At 39.6% G+C, this 20,030-nt stretch overlaps 1 protein-coding gene across 2 annotated transcripts in view; it reads left to right on the top strand.

The window, feature by feature from the left end:
- The window catches only part of DCBLD2 (discoidin, CUB and LCCL domain containing 2), a 213,176-nt gene that overhangs the window by 145,383 nt on the left and 47,763 nt on the right, over positions 1–20,030 (top strand). For both annotated transcript variants that reach the window (XM_043448726.1, XM_043448725.1), the window contains one exon: positions 12,352–12,579. In XM_043448726.1, the coding sequence (XP_043304661.1) occupies positions 12,352–12,579 (228 nt within the window). The remainder of the gene's footprint in view (positions 1–12,351; positions 12,580–20,030) is intronic.

The following is a 20,030-nucleotide window of genomic DNA, read 5'->3' as shown; positions in this document are numbered from 1 at the left end:
ATCTGGTGTCAGAGGAAAGTAATGCAAAACAGGCCGGAAAGGTCAGTGGGGACGAGATTGTGGAGGACTTCCACTGCGGCAAACTGAAGAGTTTGTACCTATGGTGATACTAGCAGTGACATCACCCTTAGCTACCTCTGCTTCTCCTCAGCCCATTTGCCCATTTCTGGGTCACATGTCTCAGCCCAGGTCCATCATCCCATTGATGCTTCTCCCCATATCCTTGATCGACCCTAAACCTGGCCCACATGCCAGTCCCCACCGCTTTCTCTCATTCAGAATAGCTCTGGGTTACTGGAGAAAGGCATGTGACCTTTGTGACTAGATCTGCCTCAGATAAGGATCACTGGTCGAACGGCCCATGGGATTTCTGCTCAGCCACAGCATCATGACTGACCTGCCTTGTCCCGAACCCTTGTCCTGTTCTTCATCCCTGTAAGTAACACTACATCCTGCCTCGCCTTTTCTTCTTCCTCAAATCATCTCTTCCACCTTGTCCAGAACCCTGCTTCATTGGGGAATGTAAGTTGTGCTTTTAGTATGATTTAAACTTCCATGGTGCTTCTTAACCTTGTATCTGGAAACACGGTCAAGACGCCACTGGCTTATATATACATCTTTTCTTTCAACTGGTTGCTTTGCCAGCAGCTTATATTTCTCCTTTTTTCAGTGACCAACTAGCAAGTAGACTACATTTGTGCTGTACATTTTCTTAGTGTTTAGCACACATAAGATATTTGTTAAATGATGATTTCCTTGCAGTCTAGCTTCTGCTCTTCTGAAAGTGTCTCTTTAACTGTTGAGTGTTTTTTTCTTTTAAACCTGAGAGCTTTCTTTGAGTTCATTATTTTTTAACTTGGATGGAGTTTGAAAGTATAGAGATGTTGAAGTCAGACATACATGGATTTAAATATTAATACTAGGCGTGTCACCCTCGGTGTTTTTTTTTTTTTTTTTTAATGTATAACTCACCTCTGTAGAATGTATGAGGCTGTGACCAAATCTAGGCAGTTGCTAAATTTTGGTTCAATGAGTGAAACAATGTGTGAATGAAAGTTTTGTTTCTCTTTCCCTACTCTGCAGTTAAGATTTCCATTTTCAAGTGTTGGCTTTCTACTGAGATCCAGTGCTTCCCCATCCATCTGGCCCTTCTCCCCATTTTCCCTACACTTACTGTATAGGAAAGTTCCACCCCTAGCTTAGTGAAGGGGTCAGGCCGTGTAGTGAAGAAATGTGGCAGACTGTTCATATGAAATGTCCTTACTTGGCCTCCAATCCACTGAGACCTTAATACAGGTTTTGTCACCTCGCTTTTGGCCTCCCCTTTCTCCAACTTCCTACCTGTTGATAGACTTCAACTTCCTTTGATCTCCACTCTTTTCAGGTTCATGGTTCCTCTCCCTCTTCCTAGCATGACCTGTTTCTGGTTACTCTTTTTATCTTAGATGCTAACTTTATAGGTCTGGATGTGAGACATTCTGTTGCACAGGTGGAGGAAGAGTGTTTTAGTTAGTAGGGTTATAGGGAACTGAAAATTACACATGCTTAAAGTAGAACGTAATTTTGGGCAGCATTTTGAGGTAGCTTGTGGAATCTTCTTAAGGACTGAGCCAGACTAAGCTCCGGGAAAGGCAGGGATGCAGCCAGACCTCCGACACCAAGGACTCTGTCTTGTTACAGTCTGGCTTTCTCTGTATGCAGCGGATCATGGCTGCTGGCAATCCTCAAGGCTTGTAGCCTCAACACTGGAGAGATTCTGGGGCTTCCCTGACATGGAAGGGCAGGAAATGGGAGGGCAGGGTAAGTTGGCCTCAAATGGGCAGAGTGTGAGTCAGTACCCACCCTTGGACCAGTTAGCTAACCAGGGGGCATGAGGTCATATGAAAACTGTTGCAACCTACAAAGTAGTTCCCAGAAGGAAGGGAGGGTACTAGATATGTAGACATCATCTTCAGAGAGATTGTGCCCATTTATAGAATCCACTGCATTTTACATAAGTTCTTACCAAGCCCTCACGATTACCTTGGGAGATGGGGTGGTTATTATTCCCATGTCTAGTTGAGGATGTAGAGGTTGAGTGCTAGGATCACTTCAGAAGTTGGCATAGCTAGAATTTACACCAGAAAGCCTGTCTGATCCCCAGGCCTATGTACTTGCTATTGTATCACTTATCTCCCATTTGCCTAGCCTTGGTTTGTTGTGAGTTTGTTATTTTCTAAATTCGGCAGCATTTAAGAACCAGCGTGCCTTGTTTCTATGTCTGGGGCTACACAGGCGAACAGAACACATTGCCTGCCTAGCAGAGTTCTGCAGCTGGTGTGGCAAACCGACATAAATATGCATAATTAAGCATATTCAGTAAAGAGATTTTAATCATGGAAATGGAGAGAAAGACCTGGACTTTCAGAAAGGTTTCCCAAGAGAGCACCGAGTAGGTATTTGCCAGGTGGCTCTGAGGAGGAAGGACATTATTGCTGGCAGAGCTGAGAAGTGCAGAGGAGAGAGGGTGGGTGCAGCATGGGGGAGTTACCTGGGAGTCACCCACAGTTCCAGAGCAGAGATCCAGGGGGCAGAGAGGTTCTGGGCAAAGTTGAGAGATGAGATGGGAAAGGGAGTCAGGGGACAGATTATAATGGACTTTGTATTCTTGCCGAAGAGTTAGAGATTTATTGTAGCATCAGTGGAGAACAGTTGAAGGTTTTTTAAATGAGGGACCTACATGACCCAGTCTAAGAAACACTGGAGTGTGGGCAGTGGATTGGAGAGGAAAGAAAGGACGTGGAGGGAACTTGTTGGAAAACTCTTGCAAGGGCCTGCAGTTGTTCAGAGGGACTAAATTTAGAGATACTAAGGAAACAAAGTATAAAACTTAATGACCAGTTAAATCTGAGAGAGCAAAGGTCAGTTAAAAATGCTGGGGTTTTTTCCTTCTGTAATTGTCTTCTCTCTGCTTTCAACACCTCCCTCATCCACAAGTATTTGTCTACTTAATTGCTATTTATCCTGTGCATGCGCACGCATACACTGTATCACATCCATTACTTCCCTGCAGTACTCAACATCCCGGAAATTATTTATTAATACTATGTCTGTCTTACTGTTTTGTAAATTCTGTAAGGACAAGAGCCTTGTCATTTCTCTTGTTCTAACACCTGGTTCAGTACTTGGCACATGGAAGATGCTCATTGAATGCTTGGTACATGAGTTTGAATACTGTGGAATTTCTGAGTGGAGATGCTTAATATAGAAGTAGATGACAGATTTGAGAATTAGGAGAAAGGTTGGAAACTTCGGAGCATTCTCCACCTAGTGGTAACTGAAGTCGGGGTGGAGAGATGGCCCTGGCAGCATACAGAGAGAGGGGAAAGAGCTCTGGAGAACCGCAGCGTCAGTGATCTGTAGTCCAGAGATGTCAGCTAAGATGCCGGAGAAGTGGCAATTAGAGAGTTAAAAGAAGAACTAAGTTGGGGAAGGAGAGTTCTAAGAAGGAGGGAGGGCCGATAAGGAAGGAAGGAAGGAAGGTGGGAGGAAAGGAAAGGCCAGCAATACCAGATGCTGTGGAAAGGTCACAGATGATAAGGATGGCAAAGTATCTGTTGACTTGGCAGCTCGCAAACTGACCGCTTTAGTGAATTAGTCCCATTGGGAAGGTAGGTCTCTGCTTCCTGGTGCTGCCATAACAGATCACCACAAATTTAGATGGCTTCAAGCAGCAGAAATTTATTGTCTTACAGTTGTGCAGGCTGAACTTGTGAAAGTCAGGTATTGGCAGGGCCATGTGCTGTCTCTGAAGGCTCTGGGTGAGGGCCCTTCCTTGCTTCTGGCTTCTGGGGGTTGCAGTCTTTGGAATCCCTTTGCATCGCTCCAGTCTCTGCCTCTGAGGTTCCGTGGTATTTTCCCTATGTCTGTATCCCTGTCCAAATTTCCCTCTTTTTATAAGGACACCAGACACTGGATTAGGGTTTGTCCTAATCCAGTATGACCTCATTTTAAATTGATTACATCTGCTAAGACCTGTTTCCAAATAAGGTGACATTCATAGGTTCCAGGAATTAGGAACATATAATTTGGTTGTTGGGGTAATGGGGTCTAGGGAAAGCACAATCCAACCCACAACTGTCTGGAAACCGAATTGTCGTATTTGGAGCCTAGAATGGAAGGGAGTACAGGAGACAAAGAAATAAGACATCAAATGTGGAAAACTGAGAAATCTCTGTAAGAAAAAAAAGTGGGAAAAAGTGGTAGATATTGGGGAACACTGGGTGGAGAAAGATTGTATGTTTTTGTTGTTGCCCTCATTGTTAGAATTCTGAAGTTGATTAAAAGTGTGGATCCTTCCTAGGCACCACTGAAGCAAAATTATACCTGTCGTGCAAATATAAAATTAACACATCAAAGATTTTATTCAACTCATTAATTAATGAAGGAATCAGTAAGAGGTTAAAATGTGTCCAAAGAGTATTTGAGAGACTAGGTGTTTAGATAGGCAGTGTTAGGCTGTAATTGCTAGATTAGATGACTAAAAGTGGGCTACTAGGGCTATAAACTGTAATATTTGGATTTATTTTTTTCAGGTGTCCAGAAATTATACGCATCTCCACAGGACAAAAATCTACAAGTTTATAGGAATAAAACTAGCATATGACCCAGCAGTCCCACTACTAGGCATATGCCCTGAGGAAACCCAAAACTGAAAAAGACATATGTACCCCAGTGTTCATTGCCGCACTATTTACAACAGCTAGGACAGGGAAGCCACCTACATGTCCATCAACAGATGAATGGATAAAGACGCTGTGGTACATATATATAATGGAATATCACTCAGCCATAAAAAGGAACCCATTTGAGTCAGTCCTAATGAGGTAGACGGATTTGTAATTTAGAGCCTGTTATACACAGTGAAGTGAGTCAGAAAGAGAAAAAAAAATATCATATACTAACACATAGATATGGAATCTAGAAAGATGGTACTGTTGAACCTATTTGCAGAGCAGCCGTGGAGACACAGACGTCGAGAACAGACTTATGGACACAGCTTGAGGGGAGGAAGGAGAGGGTGGGATGTATAGAGAGAGTAACATGAACTATACATTACCATATGTAAAATAGATAACCAGTGGGAATTTGTTGTATGATTCAGGGAACTCAAAGTGGGACTCCGTAACAACCTAGAGGGGTGGGATGGGGAGGGAGGTGGGAGGGATGTTCAATGAGAGAAGAGGGACATAGGTAAACCCTATGGCTGATCCATGTTGATGTTTGGTAGAAACCAACATGACACTATAAAGCAATTGTCCTTCAATTAAAAAATAAGTTAATTGAAAAAAATTGCAAGTTTATGTGCAACCAAGACTAGGACCTTTAGTTGATGATAAATTAGAAGTCCAATTAAATACTTTGTAGTTTTGGGGCAGCTTTTGGTCTCTATGGCATTTAAAGTTTCTGCTGCTCACCCCCCCTTTTTTTTAAGCCTACTTCCAAGTTTCAGATAAGTTTTCTGCCATATTTATTATAATCTATTGAAACAGAGATGGGGGCCTGAGAACCTAATGTTCTAACGTTGACAAAATTGTGAGAAACACCGAGTGAACATACTGGTGACTTTCAATGCCCATCTGCGATCAGGATCCATTACTGTAATGACAGCTGTTCCTTAGACTGTGATTTTTTTTTTCCCAGTCATGCTTGGCTCCTGGGCAGAGAGATCATTTGATCCCAGGTGGAGGGTTCCCAGGCAGAGAGATCCTCAAGAAGGCATAGGGGCCCGGAAGTGAAGGGGCCCGGAAGTGAAGGGGTCCGGAAGTGAAGGGGCCCGGAAGTGTGTAGCTCACACACTGAATGTGAGAGCCAGGCTGGGTGGGGAAAGAAGTGAGGCTAAGCGCAACATAATAGACGGGGAGAAAAGAGAGAAGGTCACAGAAACCGAGCAGTGGGTGTAAAAGAGCCGGAGGGTCAGGAGACTGACCAAAGGAGTGAGACATTAAAGATTTTGACATTTCACAAGTGGGAGGAGTCTACAGTAATAGCAAAAACAACGCCTAGGTTGTGTTTTCATGAGGCACTGAAGTGAAGTAGAGGTCATCCGGGAGAAGATTAGTGAGAATTACTTTCTCATGATTTATACTTTTCACAGGACACTGTACTCGAAGCTTTAAAGCTGCTGTAAATCTTCTGAAGTAATGAGCCATTGTTCTGATGGCTTAGTGAGGCTGTGCCAAATGCACTGGCTCTACATATGATAAGTAAAAGCCTTTCTGGTCTTTATGACTGTAATAATACCCTCAGACATTTATTGTGGATTAGGCCCTTGATAGTAGACAGGGTTTTTTGCTTTGTGTTGTTTTATCTTTTTATTTATTTACGTATTTGTTTGTTTTTGGTCATGCTGGGTGGTTGTTGCTCTCTGGGCTTCCCTCTAGTTGCTGCAAGCCGGGCTACTCTGGTTGCATCGCACGGGCTTTTCATTGCAGTGACTTCTCTTGTTGCAAAGCATGGTCTCTAGGGTGTGCGGGCTTCAGGAGTCGCAGCACGCTGGCTCAGTTGTCGTGGCTCCTGGGCTCTAGAGTTCAGGCTCGGGAGCTGTGACACAGGGTCTTAGTTGATCTGTGGCATGTGGGATCTTCCCGGGCCAGGGGTCTAACACGCATCTCCTGCGTTGGCAGGCAGACTCTCTACCACTGAGCCACTAGGGAAGCCTGATAGTAGGTGTTTTCATACAGTATCTCATTTCATTCTTCCCCTATGCGGTTTGAGATAGTAGTATACCCATCTGAAAAATAACTGACCTTTAGCAGCAGTAAACAACCTTCTCAAGATCACAGTGAGTGGTAGGGCATTTGCATTCATCGTGTGACCCCAGGGCCCATTTTGCTTAACCATTGTGTTCTATGTAGCTGTGTGTGCTTGGGGATTGAAGAGGATTTAACATCTCACTTTCGTACATGTGATTCAGTTTTGTAAATTATTGCTACAAGCAGGCAAGAGTTTCGGCTTAAAGAAGACTGAGCTGGGAGCTGTTTCTTCTCCTTAAAATTGCCACCATAACCCTCTTGCAGCTTTCGGCACTTATCCATCTTATTGCAATATTTTTTCAAAAAATGAATGAAATTAAAGTAGGGCCTTGAAGTATCTTTTTGAGATTGTCGTGATGCAGCTTTAAAAATCTTAGAGTAATAGGATTTATATAGTACTTTGTAGTCTGAAAATTCTTAGTGCTAAATAGTGCATTAAAAGTCTTCATTGAAGTCTAATGAAATAGGATATTCTGCTTAATGTGAGTCATTCTTCAGAACACTTTCCTACTCTGATGTCTCTCTTCTCCGTTTCTTATAAGATCTCACAGATGTGTTACAAGATGTGACAGAAGTGACTCTTATTGAGAGGAAGTATACAGTCAGACTCACCCGTGCACCTTGACAAAAACCCTTGAAAGTCCACTGGAAAAGTATAAGCCTCTCCTAGTTTATAATGATTGTAATGAAAGTTGCCTTGCTCTACATTTTTGGCATATTTATGCAAGTTTCCTACATTTGTGTTTGTTCTTGTTAAAGAACGTGTTTTTAGAAGTCATTTCATGTTCATGTTAATAAAATTAAGGTAATTTCTATTATTTTTAATAGTAATGTGACTACAATATGGGGTTAGCTGGAGGGTTACATAAAATCAGAATCATGAGCACATGTTTATCTAAAAACACACTTGCCGTTTAGAAAGCAGCCTAAAATAAGCATGTGTTCTTTGTTGTATTAATTCACTGCTATTTAAATTAACATTCCTTGTGTTTTCTCTTGAGATATGTAGTAAAAAAAAAATTACTCGGCTATTTTCCTGGAGCAGTATCAAAATTTGTATCTGGCTTACCACATCTGACCTGACAGTATTCAGAGGAAGTGAACACATGTTCTCTGAGTAATCCCCTAGATACATCTGCAGCCAAAGGGGCAATGAAATCAAATTCCAGTGTTTTCTGTCCACTGAAATAAAATTAAAATTCAAAAATTGCATGAAGAGGCTTTCTACCCTTTATGGTCCACTATAGTGTGGTAGAGACCATCTAGGGAAGAAGCAGCTGACAAGCACGGGGGTGATGATGGACTTGGAGAGGGAGAAAGAGCTGGCCATGTGGAGTTACTGATGAGAGGGAGTGTATGGATTGGTCCTGCGATACCCATTTTGAAAATTATTTTTCCAGTAGTGGTTACACTCTCTGTCAATTCTACCTTGTGAAAGTGAGTAATAATAGGTGGTGTTAGCCTGGCCACAGATGATTATTCTTTCCAGTTACAAAGCTAAGCAGAAAATCTGGAGACTCTTACTTCCTGACCCTATTACCGTCCTTTTTCAAACACTCGTGTTAAGTGAGGGGCCCCGACCAAGAAAAATACTTGAGGGCTGCAGAGTAATAAGAAGAACCTTTTTTTTTTCTTTCCTCTTTGGCTTAAAGAAAAATAAGCTTTCTGCTTATTTCTTTGACCTTGTGGGAAAAACTATTCCCTGGGTTGTACCCTTAGCCAGAGGAAAAGGAACTAACTCAGATCTTCTGTTGGAGACGCCCTAGCCTTTTCTCCAAGTCAGCCCATCTCAGCCTTGACTCTGTTTGACACTTTGGGTCCATCACCCTTTTATTCTTGGGGGCTGTTCTGTGCCTTGTAAGATACTTGAGCAGCATCTTTGGCCTCTACCCGCTGGATGCTAGTAGACCCTCCCCCTCCAGTGGTGACCTGTCTCTTGTTATTATTTAGTGGCTCAGTCAGGTTGGGTGGGTTGCCATGCCCTCCTCCAGGGCATGTTTCCCACCCATCTCTATGCTCTGCCAAATGAAAGGTAGAATTGCTCCAATGTCCCCCATCCCCGTTTGAGAACCTCTGCTGTCCTGTGTTAGGTGATTTGTTGATAATATTTTGCCGATTTTAGTGCTATTTTAAAATATGTCGTCCCATTTCCAGTATTTTGGTGTAGACTGGGCTTCACTTTTAAGCACTGTAGACATAAACTGGAAGCACATTTTCTAATTTGGGGGCAAAAATGAGCACAAGGTCTTTCTTTGATTTGAGAATTCAACATTGTCACCTTTGGAGGCGTGGTACAGTGTTTTTTGTTGTTGTTGTTGTGCAGGTGGGGACCCTTTGGTGGGTCAGGAATATATATTTAAAACCATATTGAGTCGCAGTGTAAAATACATTTCTTACTTTGTAATAACAGAGAAGAACATTTGAAAACTGCTGGCGTAGTGTCCCTTCCAACTGGAATATTCTAAACATGTTCTTCATAGCAGTAGGTATTTGATCAGTCCAGCTAAACTATTTATCAAGTCAGGTTAAACTTATCAGATAGACCTGGAAATATGAAACATTCAGGCTTGTGCATTGCAGTAGATTTGAGACTTCCTTTTAACTTGAGTTTCTGGTGCATATCATCTTGTTTGCAAGAGGAGAAAAGCTCTGAACTCCATCACATATTTTAGAACATTCTTGGCACATAACTTGTGGACTGTTCATGCCCTCCCCCTCCACAAGATACTGAAAAAAAGACAGCTCCATTTTAATTGTTTTCTTCATCAGCACATGTGCAAAAATCCTGTTTTTCATTCGTTAGTATTTGTTTTGTTAACTTTTGTAAGAACTACACTGCATAGAGGAAAAGGCAAAGAGACGTCTTGTGTGTTTATGAAGAATCAAACAAATATGAACATAAAGATATCTAAAAATTGATATCTAAAAAAGATATCTCCTCACACTCTGCTTGTAATCTTTTTGAAAAATTCATTTTTACATGACAACCTTAGGTTAAATAATAGCCTGTGGGGAATACATGAAATGCCACAATCTGCCATTACTAAGTTCTGACTTCAGCTGTTAATAACAAAATTCTTGGCTTTCTGAAATCCATCAACACTTTTAATCACTTAAAAAACTGCCTTAGTTTTATACATACTAAAGAAAATACACTTATATTTTGAATTACTTCATTTATTCAGGGTTACTTTTTAAAGATTGAAACACTTCCAGAAAGCTCAGTTTCATCTTTTCAGTGGTAAGAGTACATTTCTGACTAGTTTCATATTGCTATTAATAGACGTTCTCTTAGGATGGTTGTCTTTTTCTCTAAGGAAAAATGTTGGTGATTATTCAAAAGTTATTTAAATTGTAATTCATTTATTTTCACAAGGGAGGTTTTTGTATCCCTGTGTTTTTAATTTAGGTGATATCCAGAAGCGATATTAAAGGTATTTTCATGGTAGTTTCAGGGGGAAATTTGTGGTTATTTTCTATTCCTCTGAGTTGTATAACGTTCTAAATTTTATATTTGTAAAAGGTCAGTGGATGTATTACAAAAACTCACAGGTTTGTTTAATGGTGCCTTTCTGTATTATGATATCATTGAGCTACAATGCCTCATTTTTGTGTGTGGAGTGAAGGCAGGTGTAGAAGACAAATGAAGTCCGGGTGGGTCAGATGGTAAAGAATCTGCCCGCAATGAGGGAGACATGGGTTCGATCCCTGGGCTGGGAAGATCCCCTGGAGGAGGGCATGGCAACCCACTCCAGAATTCTTGTCTGGAGAATCCCCATGGACAGAGGAACCTGGCGGGCTGCAGTCCATGGGGTCACAAAGAGTCAAACACGACTGAGTGACTAAGCACAATGGTGGTTAAAAGCTACCAACAGAGAGAGATTGATTTAAGAGGCCAGATGTTGGCATTGACCTCAGTAGATTAAGTAACAATACTAATGTGGATTTGAGAGTAAAATTTCTTTATTAGCAAGATACTAAGTATTGTCCTCAGAGTCTAGGTACAGAGTTGTTGTTCCTTCCTTGAAGCTAGTTTTGGGACTAGTTAGAGATAACTTTTTCATAGGTTAATGTACAATTTCTTTATTCATTCAGTTCAGTTCAGTTGTTCAGTCATGTCCAACTCTTTGCGACCCCTATGGACTGCAGCACGCCAGGCCTCCCTGTCCATCACCAGCTCCAGGAGTTTACTCAAACTCATGTCCATGGAGTTGGTGATGCCATCCAACCATCTCATCCTCTGTCATCCCCTTCTCCTCCTGCCCTCAATCTTTCCCAACATCAGGGTCTTTTCAAATGAGTCAGCTCTTCGCTTCAGGTGGCCACAGTATTCCAGTTTCAGCTTCAGCATCAGTCCTTCTAAAGAATATTCAGGACTGATTTCCTTTAGGATGGACTGCTTGGATCTCCTTGCAAATAAACATTTATTTTACAACTGCTACTTGTTAGATACTATGTTCTTATTCATAGACTTTTAAAACTCTGTTCTAATAAATAAAATCAGCCCTGCATTGTTCTTAAAAATAAAAAATCAAGATAATAGAAAATGTTCTTAAATTTATCTGTATTCATATTGAGGTTAAAACTCAGAAGTGTCACTTTTAATAGTGTTTTTTTCCCCTAAGTTCTAAACTGTTCCAAAAGGTGATTATAAACAGCTCTTTTGAAGGAGAAAATACTATCATTTTGAATGGATGTATTCATTTTCCTATTAGTCATTTATTTGAATCTCATCATTAAGGAATGCTAAATGATACAATTGGAGCAGCAGCTGAAACTTTTTAATCAGTATTGTTGTCTCTTTCCAGGTGCTCAGTGAAATAGCACATTTTATGATAAAGGGAAGAATGCAGATATTGGAGTTTTACAATGTGTTAAGTTAGCTAGGTTTCCATATTCATTTGCTGAGGGAATTTCTGGAACAAATAATGCAGCTCCCAAGATGTGAAGGGTTGCTGTGCCCTCCTCCAGGGGATCTTCCCCACCCAGGGGTCGAACCCCCATCCCTTAAGTCTGCATTGGCAGGCAGGTTCTTCTACCACTTGTGCCACCTGGGAAGCCCCAGTCTTTTGTATAGCTTAAGTATTTTTAGAAATCATTCAACTTCTTACAGAGATTTTAGAAGAGGCTTGTGGTGTTCGTAAGTAAATAGATGAATCTGATCATGTAGATTTATTTTTATAGTTTTATTTATTTTGAACAATTACTGTGAATTAATAATCTTAAAGATTGGATTTATTATGATATGTATATATAAATATGGTATAATTGTTACTAAGTTATGTTTACTTCTGTTTATTCTGATTGGAAAGTTCTTTGAGCTCATAAAGCTAACCATTGATTGTTTTGACCTAACCTGGCTTCTCCTGGCTCACACAAGTATATTTACCAAGAACCATGTCATCTAGTTTATCTTGTGTATGGGAGGTATTGGTGGTTGGTATAAAATATCTGATGTCATACATATTTTAAAATACTCACAAAACCCTGATTATTTATAGTGTAAGTTAAGGATGTAAAGAATAATATATCACTTCTTTAACTTTTTTTTTTTAAGGTGATGGATGTGGACATACTGTACTAGGCCCTGAAAGCGGAACCCTGACGTCTATAAACTACCCACACACCTACCCTAACAGCACTGTTTGCGAATGGGAGATCCGTGTAAAGACGGGAGAGAGAGTGCGCATCAAATTTGGTGACTTTGACATCGAAGATTCTGATTCTTGCCACTTTAATTACTTGAGAATTTACAACGGAATTGGAGTTAGTAGAACTGAAATAGGTAGGACATTTTCAATATATCCGTGCCCAGAGTTTTAAAACTGAAGCCATATTAGATGCTTAACACTGATTAACTGTGCTCCATAGGATATGTGGGAAATTACTGAAATGTCTGGAAATCTTAAATTTGAATCTTCTTTTGGGAAGAGAAGATTCTTCTCTGTCTTGTCCACTTTTCTAATAAGCTTGTGTTGGTTCCTTTGTAACAAGATACCACTCTACTGCTTCTAAGGAGGAGGAAGTTAATTATCTTTTTGTATTGGTTTTTTTCTTTGATAATTTTATCTGCAGTTAAATATAAGTCATGCTTAGGAGTCAGTATATCATGGTAATTAAGAGTACGGGTTTTGGATTCAAACTTCCTGTTAGTAAAGTACTAACTCTGCTTTTAGCTTGCTCTGTGTCCTCAGGAAAGTTACTTGATCTCTCTTTCCTCAGCTGTTATATAGCAAATGAGACTAGTACATGTGAAGTGCTTAGAATGGTACCTGACACAGAGTATTTGCTTAGTAAATACTAGCTGCTGTTGTCTTTATTTTTAGCTAAGAACAGTGGTTCTCAATTACAGCTGCATTTTAGAGTCACCTGGGTAGACTTTTAAATAATACCAGACCTCTGGTCCCCAACCTACAGCAGTTGAATCAGATTGGGTGGGACCCACACCTTGGGATTTTTAAAGCTTCCCAGGAGAATATACTTTGAGGTCCAGTTGAGAACCTTTGGCTTAGAGATCAGCACCTTTCTCTTTAGCAGGAAAGGTAGAAAAATTCCTAAGACTGTCTTGGTGAATTAACATCATAAAATTAACGACTCTAAAATTCTCTGTGACTTTATTTGGAAAGACTTACTGACACAGGTGTGTAAAATGTCTTTTAAAACTATAACTGGAACTGAGTATCTTGTTCTTTTGAGCATCGTGTTCATCTCCTGGGCTCCTCTCCATCTCGAGTCGAACCCTTCATCTCTTCCCCACTTTTCAACCTACCAAGAGGAACAGTTCCTGGTCTGTTGAGTGATAACCACTGTTGTCTCCCAGGCAGCTCTCAATTAATCTGGGTTCTTGATCACCATGTGCATATTGCCTTGAATATATGGTCTTGGATAAGCTTTTAGAAACTCAAATCACCTGAGGAACTAGCTATCACTGTAACAGTAATAGAAGGCGTCTGGATATTAACTGCCTCCTGAGGTGATGCAGTAGGGAGTCAGCAGTCCACCTGAGCAGCTTTGAGACAGCGATGAAAAAAGTGAACCACGATCTGATCAAGCCCTTAGCAGTTTATAGGAAATAAAGGAGCTAGAGAAACACATTCTATCAACCATAAAGACTACATGTAAGTGGCATTTTTTAAAAAAGAAAAGGAAGGAGATCAAGATAACTGGCATGCATTAGACAGATACGTCTTCCAAAAGTAATGTGTGGACCTTGTGATTTTGTTTGGATCTTGATCCAAATTGATTGCAAGAAGACATTTTTAAGATAAGCAGAGAAGTTTTAGGGTAAGATAAGAGTAATTGGGCATACAGCAATACTCAGGAATAATTTTTTGAGGGTATGGTAATGTTATATTGGTTTGTTCAAGATCTGGTTTGTTAGAGACATTCTGAAGTTCAAACAAAATGTCTTGGATTTGTTTTTAAATAGGTCAAAAAAAAAGTGGTAGGAAGAGGGCAGGTGAAACCAGGAGGGCTCACTGGGCACATGGGAGTGCATCTCTCTACTTTGAGGTTTTTTTGAAAATTTCCATAATGAAAGTGCTTTTTATTAAAAAAAGAACGCAAGAGGATTATGTATTTGGACAATAGGGTCATGCTGCTAGAGAGGAAGAGTGACATGGGAAAGAAATGGAGCATAGGTTTTAAATCACTCACCAGGTTCTCATCCCAGTTCTAGGACCTACTTGCTGGGAATCCTTTCTACAGGGCAGAGTCATCACCTGTACTGTAGGAAGATTAAATGAAGCACTTCACAGTGCTCAGCTCTCCCTTATTTCCGTGGGCTTTGTTTTCCCTTGCTATCTCTTCACACAGGTGAGTGGGAAGATGCAGAAAGGTCAAGGGGACTGAGTGATGATGATTCCTGTTGGACTTGAGTTCTGCTCCACCCCACCTCCCAACCCATCCCATCTCCACCTACCATATGTCCTCTGGTCCTCCATTTGAGGAGCTGTTTGAGGTGCGGGGGTAGAAAAGTAACTTTCCTGATTGGCAGAGAAATAAAGGTCATTCAAGAATAACTGTTTAATATTCTGATTAGGTAGATGTGCCAGGAATTACAGGATAGAAACAAATATATGTAGGCATAAGATTCCAGTGACAATGGTAAAGAGTCCTGTTTTCTGTGTTACCTTTTCTCAGGGTCCCTTTTGAACAGAGGCAGCTTCAAATGAGCTGCATTTTCCTATAAATATGGTTCCTACTTTGGTATAAAGCTTAGATTTTTTTCCCCCCCTGTAGGTGTTAATTTTAGGGACTTTTCTCCCCTGAGAGATGGTATTAAGGAATAATCAAGAAAAGAAAGCGAAAGGAATGCTTTCTCAAGGAATCACTTTTTAAATTGTAAATCATTAGAATGTGACTTAATTGATTAAAGCACTTTTGTTTTACATGGTTATTTTCTATTTTATTTAAAGAGTGGGCAGTAATATGTAATATTATTTAAACATATGAGTTTATTACGATACTATATAACAACTTTCTAAGTAGCTAGACTGTCCAGAAATCTTTGTGAAATTAGTGTAGTGGTACTCATTTTCACTGACAAAAAGAATGTGTTTAATGATAGAGTTAAGACTGGCTTTCCAGATCTGTTCCTTTATAGGCAGATTTTGTTGGAATGAGAAATTTTCATTGTGGCTTTTCCATTTTGATTATTCTTTAATCATTGATATCTGAAACATAGTGGTTGCTTTATAGTTGCCCCACAATCATAGAGGTGAAAATTAAATTCATTTGTTGTTAATCTTAACTTTTATACATATATAAATATATAACGCCAATGTTTTATTTTGGTCCATAGACATCTACTAGCATCATTTCCCTGATGGATATTGTTGATAATTAGTCCAAACGTGAAATTTAAAAACAAATATTTAAAAGAAAAACCTTTGCTTACTTGTAACCTTTTCCCTCTCTATTGTATATTTTCTTCCTGGATTTTGCTTAAAATTTCCATTTTAAATGAACTTCCGGGGAGATGAAGGAGTTTGTGGGTAGATCTCTAAAAGAGAAGGTAAATATTTTAAAACCAAGTAGCTATTAAAGGAAAATGCATTTTGTAGAAGAAATGTAAATATGTGTCTATGTGTTCAAAGGTATATTTAAAGATATATATTCTGTCTTAAACCTTCATCCAAAGTATCTTTAAAAATTGTGTCTCTTAGATTCTTCAAATGATATTTACAAAGAGGGAAACTGAAGCCTCAGGGCTTCATCTCATAAATGATTCTGTGTCTATTACATTTTCAGAGAAGTTTCTCTTTCTGTATTGTTTGTCTCCTTTCTCTCTAAGATGCTTAGGTCTTCCTTGTTTAAGAGAAAAAGTAAATATATTTTCTTTCTCTTTACCATCAAACCTCTTGAAAAAGCTGTAGTGATGATACTAGGTATGCAATGATAATAATGATTTCTAATATTTTCTGATTTGTTATTCAGTAGAGGCTCAGTTTAATAATGAAAATAACTACCATGCATGCAGTGCTTGCTATGTGCGAGGAACTATTCAAATCACTTTTGTCAATTAACTTATGTAGTCTTCACAAGAACTCTTGAGATAGGTGCTTTTATCACCCCATTTACTGATGAGAGAACTGCGGCCCAGAGAGGCCCAAGGTCACACAGCTGGCGGATTGCTGTGTGGAGATCAAACCTAAGCAGCCTGGCTCCAGAATTGGTGTCACTTACTCTAAGCCCTTGGCATGCTTGATTGTATTGAGTCCTGCAAGAATCCTGCTCATTATTCCCATAAAACAGATAAATAGAAGATTTTAAAAAGGTAAGCAACTTGCCCAAAGTCATATAGGCAGAGTTGGGACTTGAATTAAGGTCTGGCTAACAGCAAAGTCCGTAACCTCAACCACTAGGCCATAGAGTAATAGATACCAGCTATTAGTAGGTATCTATTGGCAGGTATTAACAGGTATCCAGCCAGTACACGAGACACAAGAGACATGGTTTCCATCCCTAGGTTGGGAAAATCCCCTGGCATAGGAAATTGCAAGCCTGCTCCAGTGTTTCTTGCCTGGAAAATTCCATTAACAGAGGAGCCTGGCAGGCTACAGTCCATGGGATTGCAAAGAGTAGGACCTGACTGAGCGTACACGCATGGCAGTGGTGACATTACTCCTTAATTTTTTTACTACGTGGTCCACTTACCCTAGACTGTTGAAACTAGCAGCTTTCTAGTAAACATTAACTTTTTCCTTTTAGCTATCTATTTTGAAATAACCTTGTCTTTTGGGCCAGGTGGCAGCTTGTAAGATCTCATTTCCCTGATCAGGGACTAAATCTGGGCCACAAGAGTGAAAGCCCAGAATCCTAACAACTAGGCCACCAGGGAACTCCCTATTTTGACATTATTTTTTCTTTACAGCCAGTATTAAAATATTTAATAGTAGTTTCAACATAGGTATTCAACAATCAAAACAAATGTCAGCCCTGAAAAATCTGTTTTTCTACAGTGACTAAAATATGTTAACTGATGCACATATGTAAGAGAGACAAACTTTTTATACAACAAACACAACTTATATGAAAGCTAACCACCCAGAGGTAATATCTGCCTTCATTAACTCTCTCGGATTTCTATTACAAATTATCCTAATCCTTACCTTTCTCTCTCTATAAATCCTAGCTGGACCTGTAACTCTTGTATTTAGCTTCAGCCTCATGCTTAATTTAACTCTCTAAACCTGTCAACTGACTTTTCTTTTTGAGAGCTTTGTCATTTTCTCTTTGGACAGTGTTCTCAAAAGTTTGGCGTTTTGCCTTCCAAGGGGACACTGGAGATGTCTGGAGACATTTTTGGTTGTCCCACTGTGGGAGAAGGCAGTGTTACTGGCATCTAGGAGGTGCTGTTATGTGCCCTAGAGTACATAGGACAGGCCCCAAAAGTACTGTCCGAGCCAAGTTCTCAACGGTGCTGCTTTATATTGAGAGTATCAGCTCACTGCCTCTAAGTTGATCCTCAGGTGGTTAGTATTAAAAGCATATTGTACACATACTGTTAATGTTAATAGTTTTTTAGTTTTATTGCATTGTGCTTAGAAAACTTGTAATATTCTACTTTATGGAACTTGCTTTTATTTTATGTATAACCTAAGATATCTTTTTTGTGACTGTCTCATGTATGCTTGAGAGGAAGGTTTGTTCTCTAATAGTAAGATATAAAGTTTAATATGCCTCCAAAATATCTTATTATGCTGTTTAGGTTTTCATATCTTTATTTTTATCTACTTGATCTGTTTCTAGTGTCTTTTTTCTTTCGGCATATCTTTGGGTTTTTACTTTTATAAAGGTGATTGTAATGTTGTTGCATAGCTATTCATAATTATAATGTCTTCATTTTAAATCGTGACTTCTAGCATTAAAAAGTTTCTCCTTTGTCATATTTAGTACTTTTGAGTTTGCATTTTTCTTTGTCTGATATTAGTATCACATAGACACCTTCCTCCTTATCTCTTTTTACATTCATTAGCTTGGCATTCCTGTCTTTGCTCATTCCTTTCCTTTTAGCCTTGCTGAATCATTTTGTTTGGGATGTATTTCTTACATATAACATACTTGAGGGTCTCATTTTATGAACCAAATTGAAAATATTTTTTTAAAATAATTAAAGCTAAGACCTGTTTTATCTGTTTATAAAACTGTAATTTTTTTTGTCTTAATCATGTTATTTTAAGGTATAATCAGTCATGTGTTTTATATTTGCTGTGTTTATCTCTTTGTATTGTTTTCTTTTCATCTATATTTAAACTCATAAGCTTTGTAGTTTTAAGTATTACCTTCCAATTTTGCTTTTTTTTTTTTCAATTTTATGTTCTTAAATGCCTCTAATTCCATTGACTTCGTCTTTTATCTGATTTGTCTATTTTTCATGGTGTCTTTTCATTCCTACCAGTTGCCTGTAACTCCTGTCTTTTATTCATATAACATTCAGTGAACTGTTCTATTACGTTGATGCAAAAGTAATTGTGATTTCTGCCTTGTTGACATTTACCATTTGATATTGAATACATTCTTAAATAAATAAATATGGTTATGTTATACCTCATTTTACTACATGTCTTTCTCTGTGTGTTTTTTGTTTTCTTTTGGCTAATGACTTATTGCTTGCTGTGTATTTTATATGTATTTTAGACTGTGGAAGTGATGTTAGACAAAAAAGCAAATTTAAGTGGTTTTCTTATATTTGAGTTCAAAATGGGTCGTAAAGCAGCAGAGGGACAACTTGCAACATCAACAACGCGTTTGGCCCGGGAACTGCTAACAAACATAGAGCGCAGTGGTGCTTCAGGAAGTTTCGCAAAGAAGACAAGAGCCTTGAGGATGAGCGTAGTGGCCAGCCATCAGAGGTTGAAAATGACCAATTGAGAGCATCACAGAAGCTGATCCTCTATAATTATACGAGAAGTTGCCGAAGAACTCAATGTCGACCATTCTATGGTCATTTGGCATTTGAAGCAAATTGGAAAGGTGAAAAAGTGGGCGCCTCGTGAGCTGACCACAAATCAGAAAAATCGTCGTCGTGGAGTGTCGTCTTCCCTTACTCTGTGCAACAATAAGGAACCATTTCTTGATCAGATTGTGACTTGCAAAGTGGCTTTCAGACAACAGCCGGCGATCACCAGCCCAGTGGTTGGACTGGGAAGAAGCTCCAAAGCACTTCCTAAAGCCAAACTTGCAGCAGAAAAAGCTCATGGTCACTGTTTGGTGGTCTGTCGCTGGTCTGATCCACTACAGCCTTCTGAATCCTGGCAAAACCAAGTATGCTCAGCAAATCGATGAGATGCACCGAAAACTGCAGTGCCTGCAGCCGGCATCGGTCAGCAGAAAGGGCCCACTTCCTCTCCATGACCAAGCCCGACCACATGGCGCACACCAAGGCTTCGAAAGTTGAACGAATTGGGCTGCAAAGTTTTGCCTCATTCACCGTTTTCGCCTGACCTCTCATCAGCCGACTACCACTTCTTCAAGCATCTGGACAACTTTTTGCGGGGAAAATGCTTCCACAACCAGCAGGAGGCAGAAAATGCTTTCCAAGAGTTTAGCAAATCCTGAAGCAGTAATTTTTATGCTACAAGAATAAGCAAGCATATTTCTCATTGGCAAAAATGTGCTGATTGTAATGGTTCCTATTTTGATTAATAAAGATGTGTTGGAGCCTATTTATAATGATATAAAATTCACTGTCCGAAACCGTAATTACATTTGTACCAACCTAATTCTTTCCTC

This window comes from Cervus canadensis, chromosome 27, assembly GCF_019320065.1.
Source record: "Cervus canadensis isolate Bull #8, Minnesota chromosome 27, ASM1932006v1, whole genome shotgun sequence".
In the NCBI taxonomy this organism is placed as follows: Eukaryota; Metazoa; Chordata; class Mammalia; order Artiodactyla; family Cervidae; genus Cervus; species Cervus canadensis.
The sequence above is the reverse complement of the archived record's forward strand: the minus strand, read 5'-3'. Positions and strand labels throughout refer to the sequence as shown.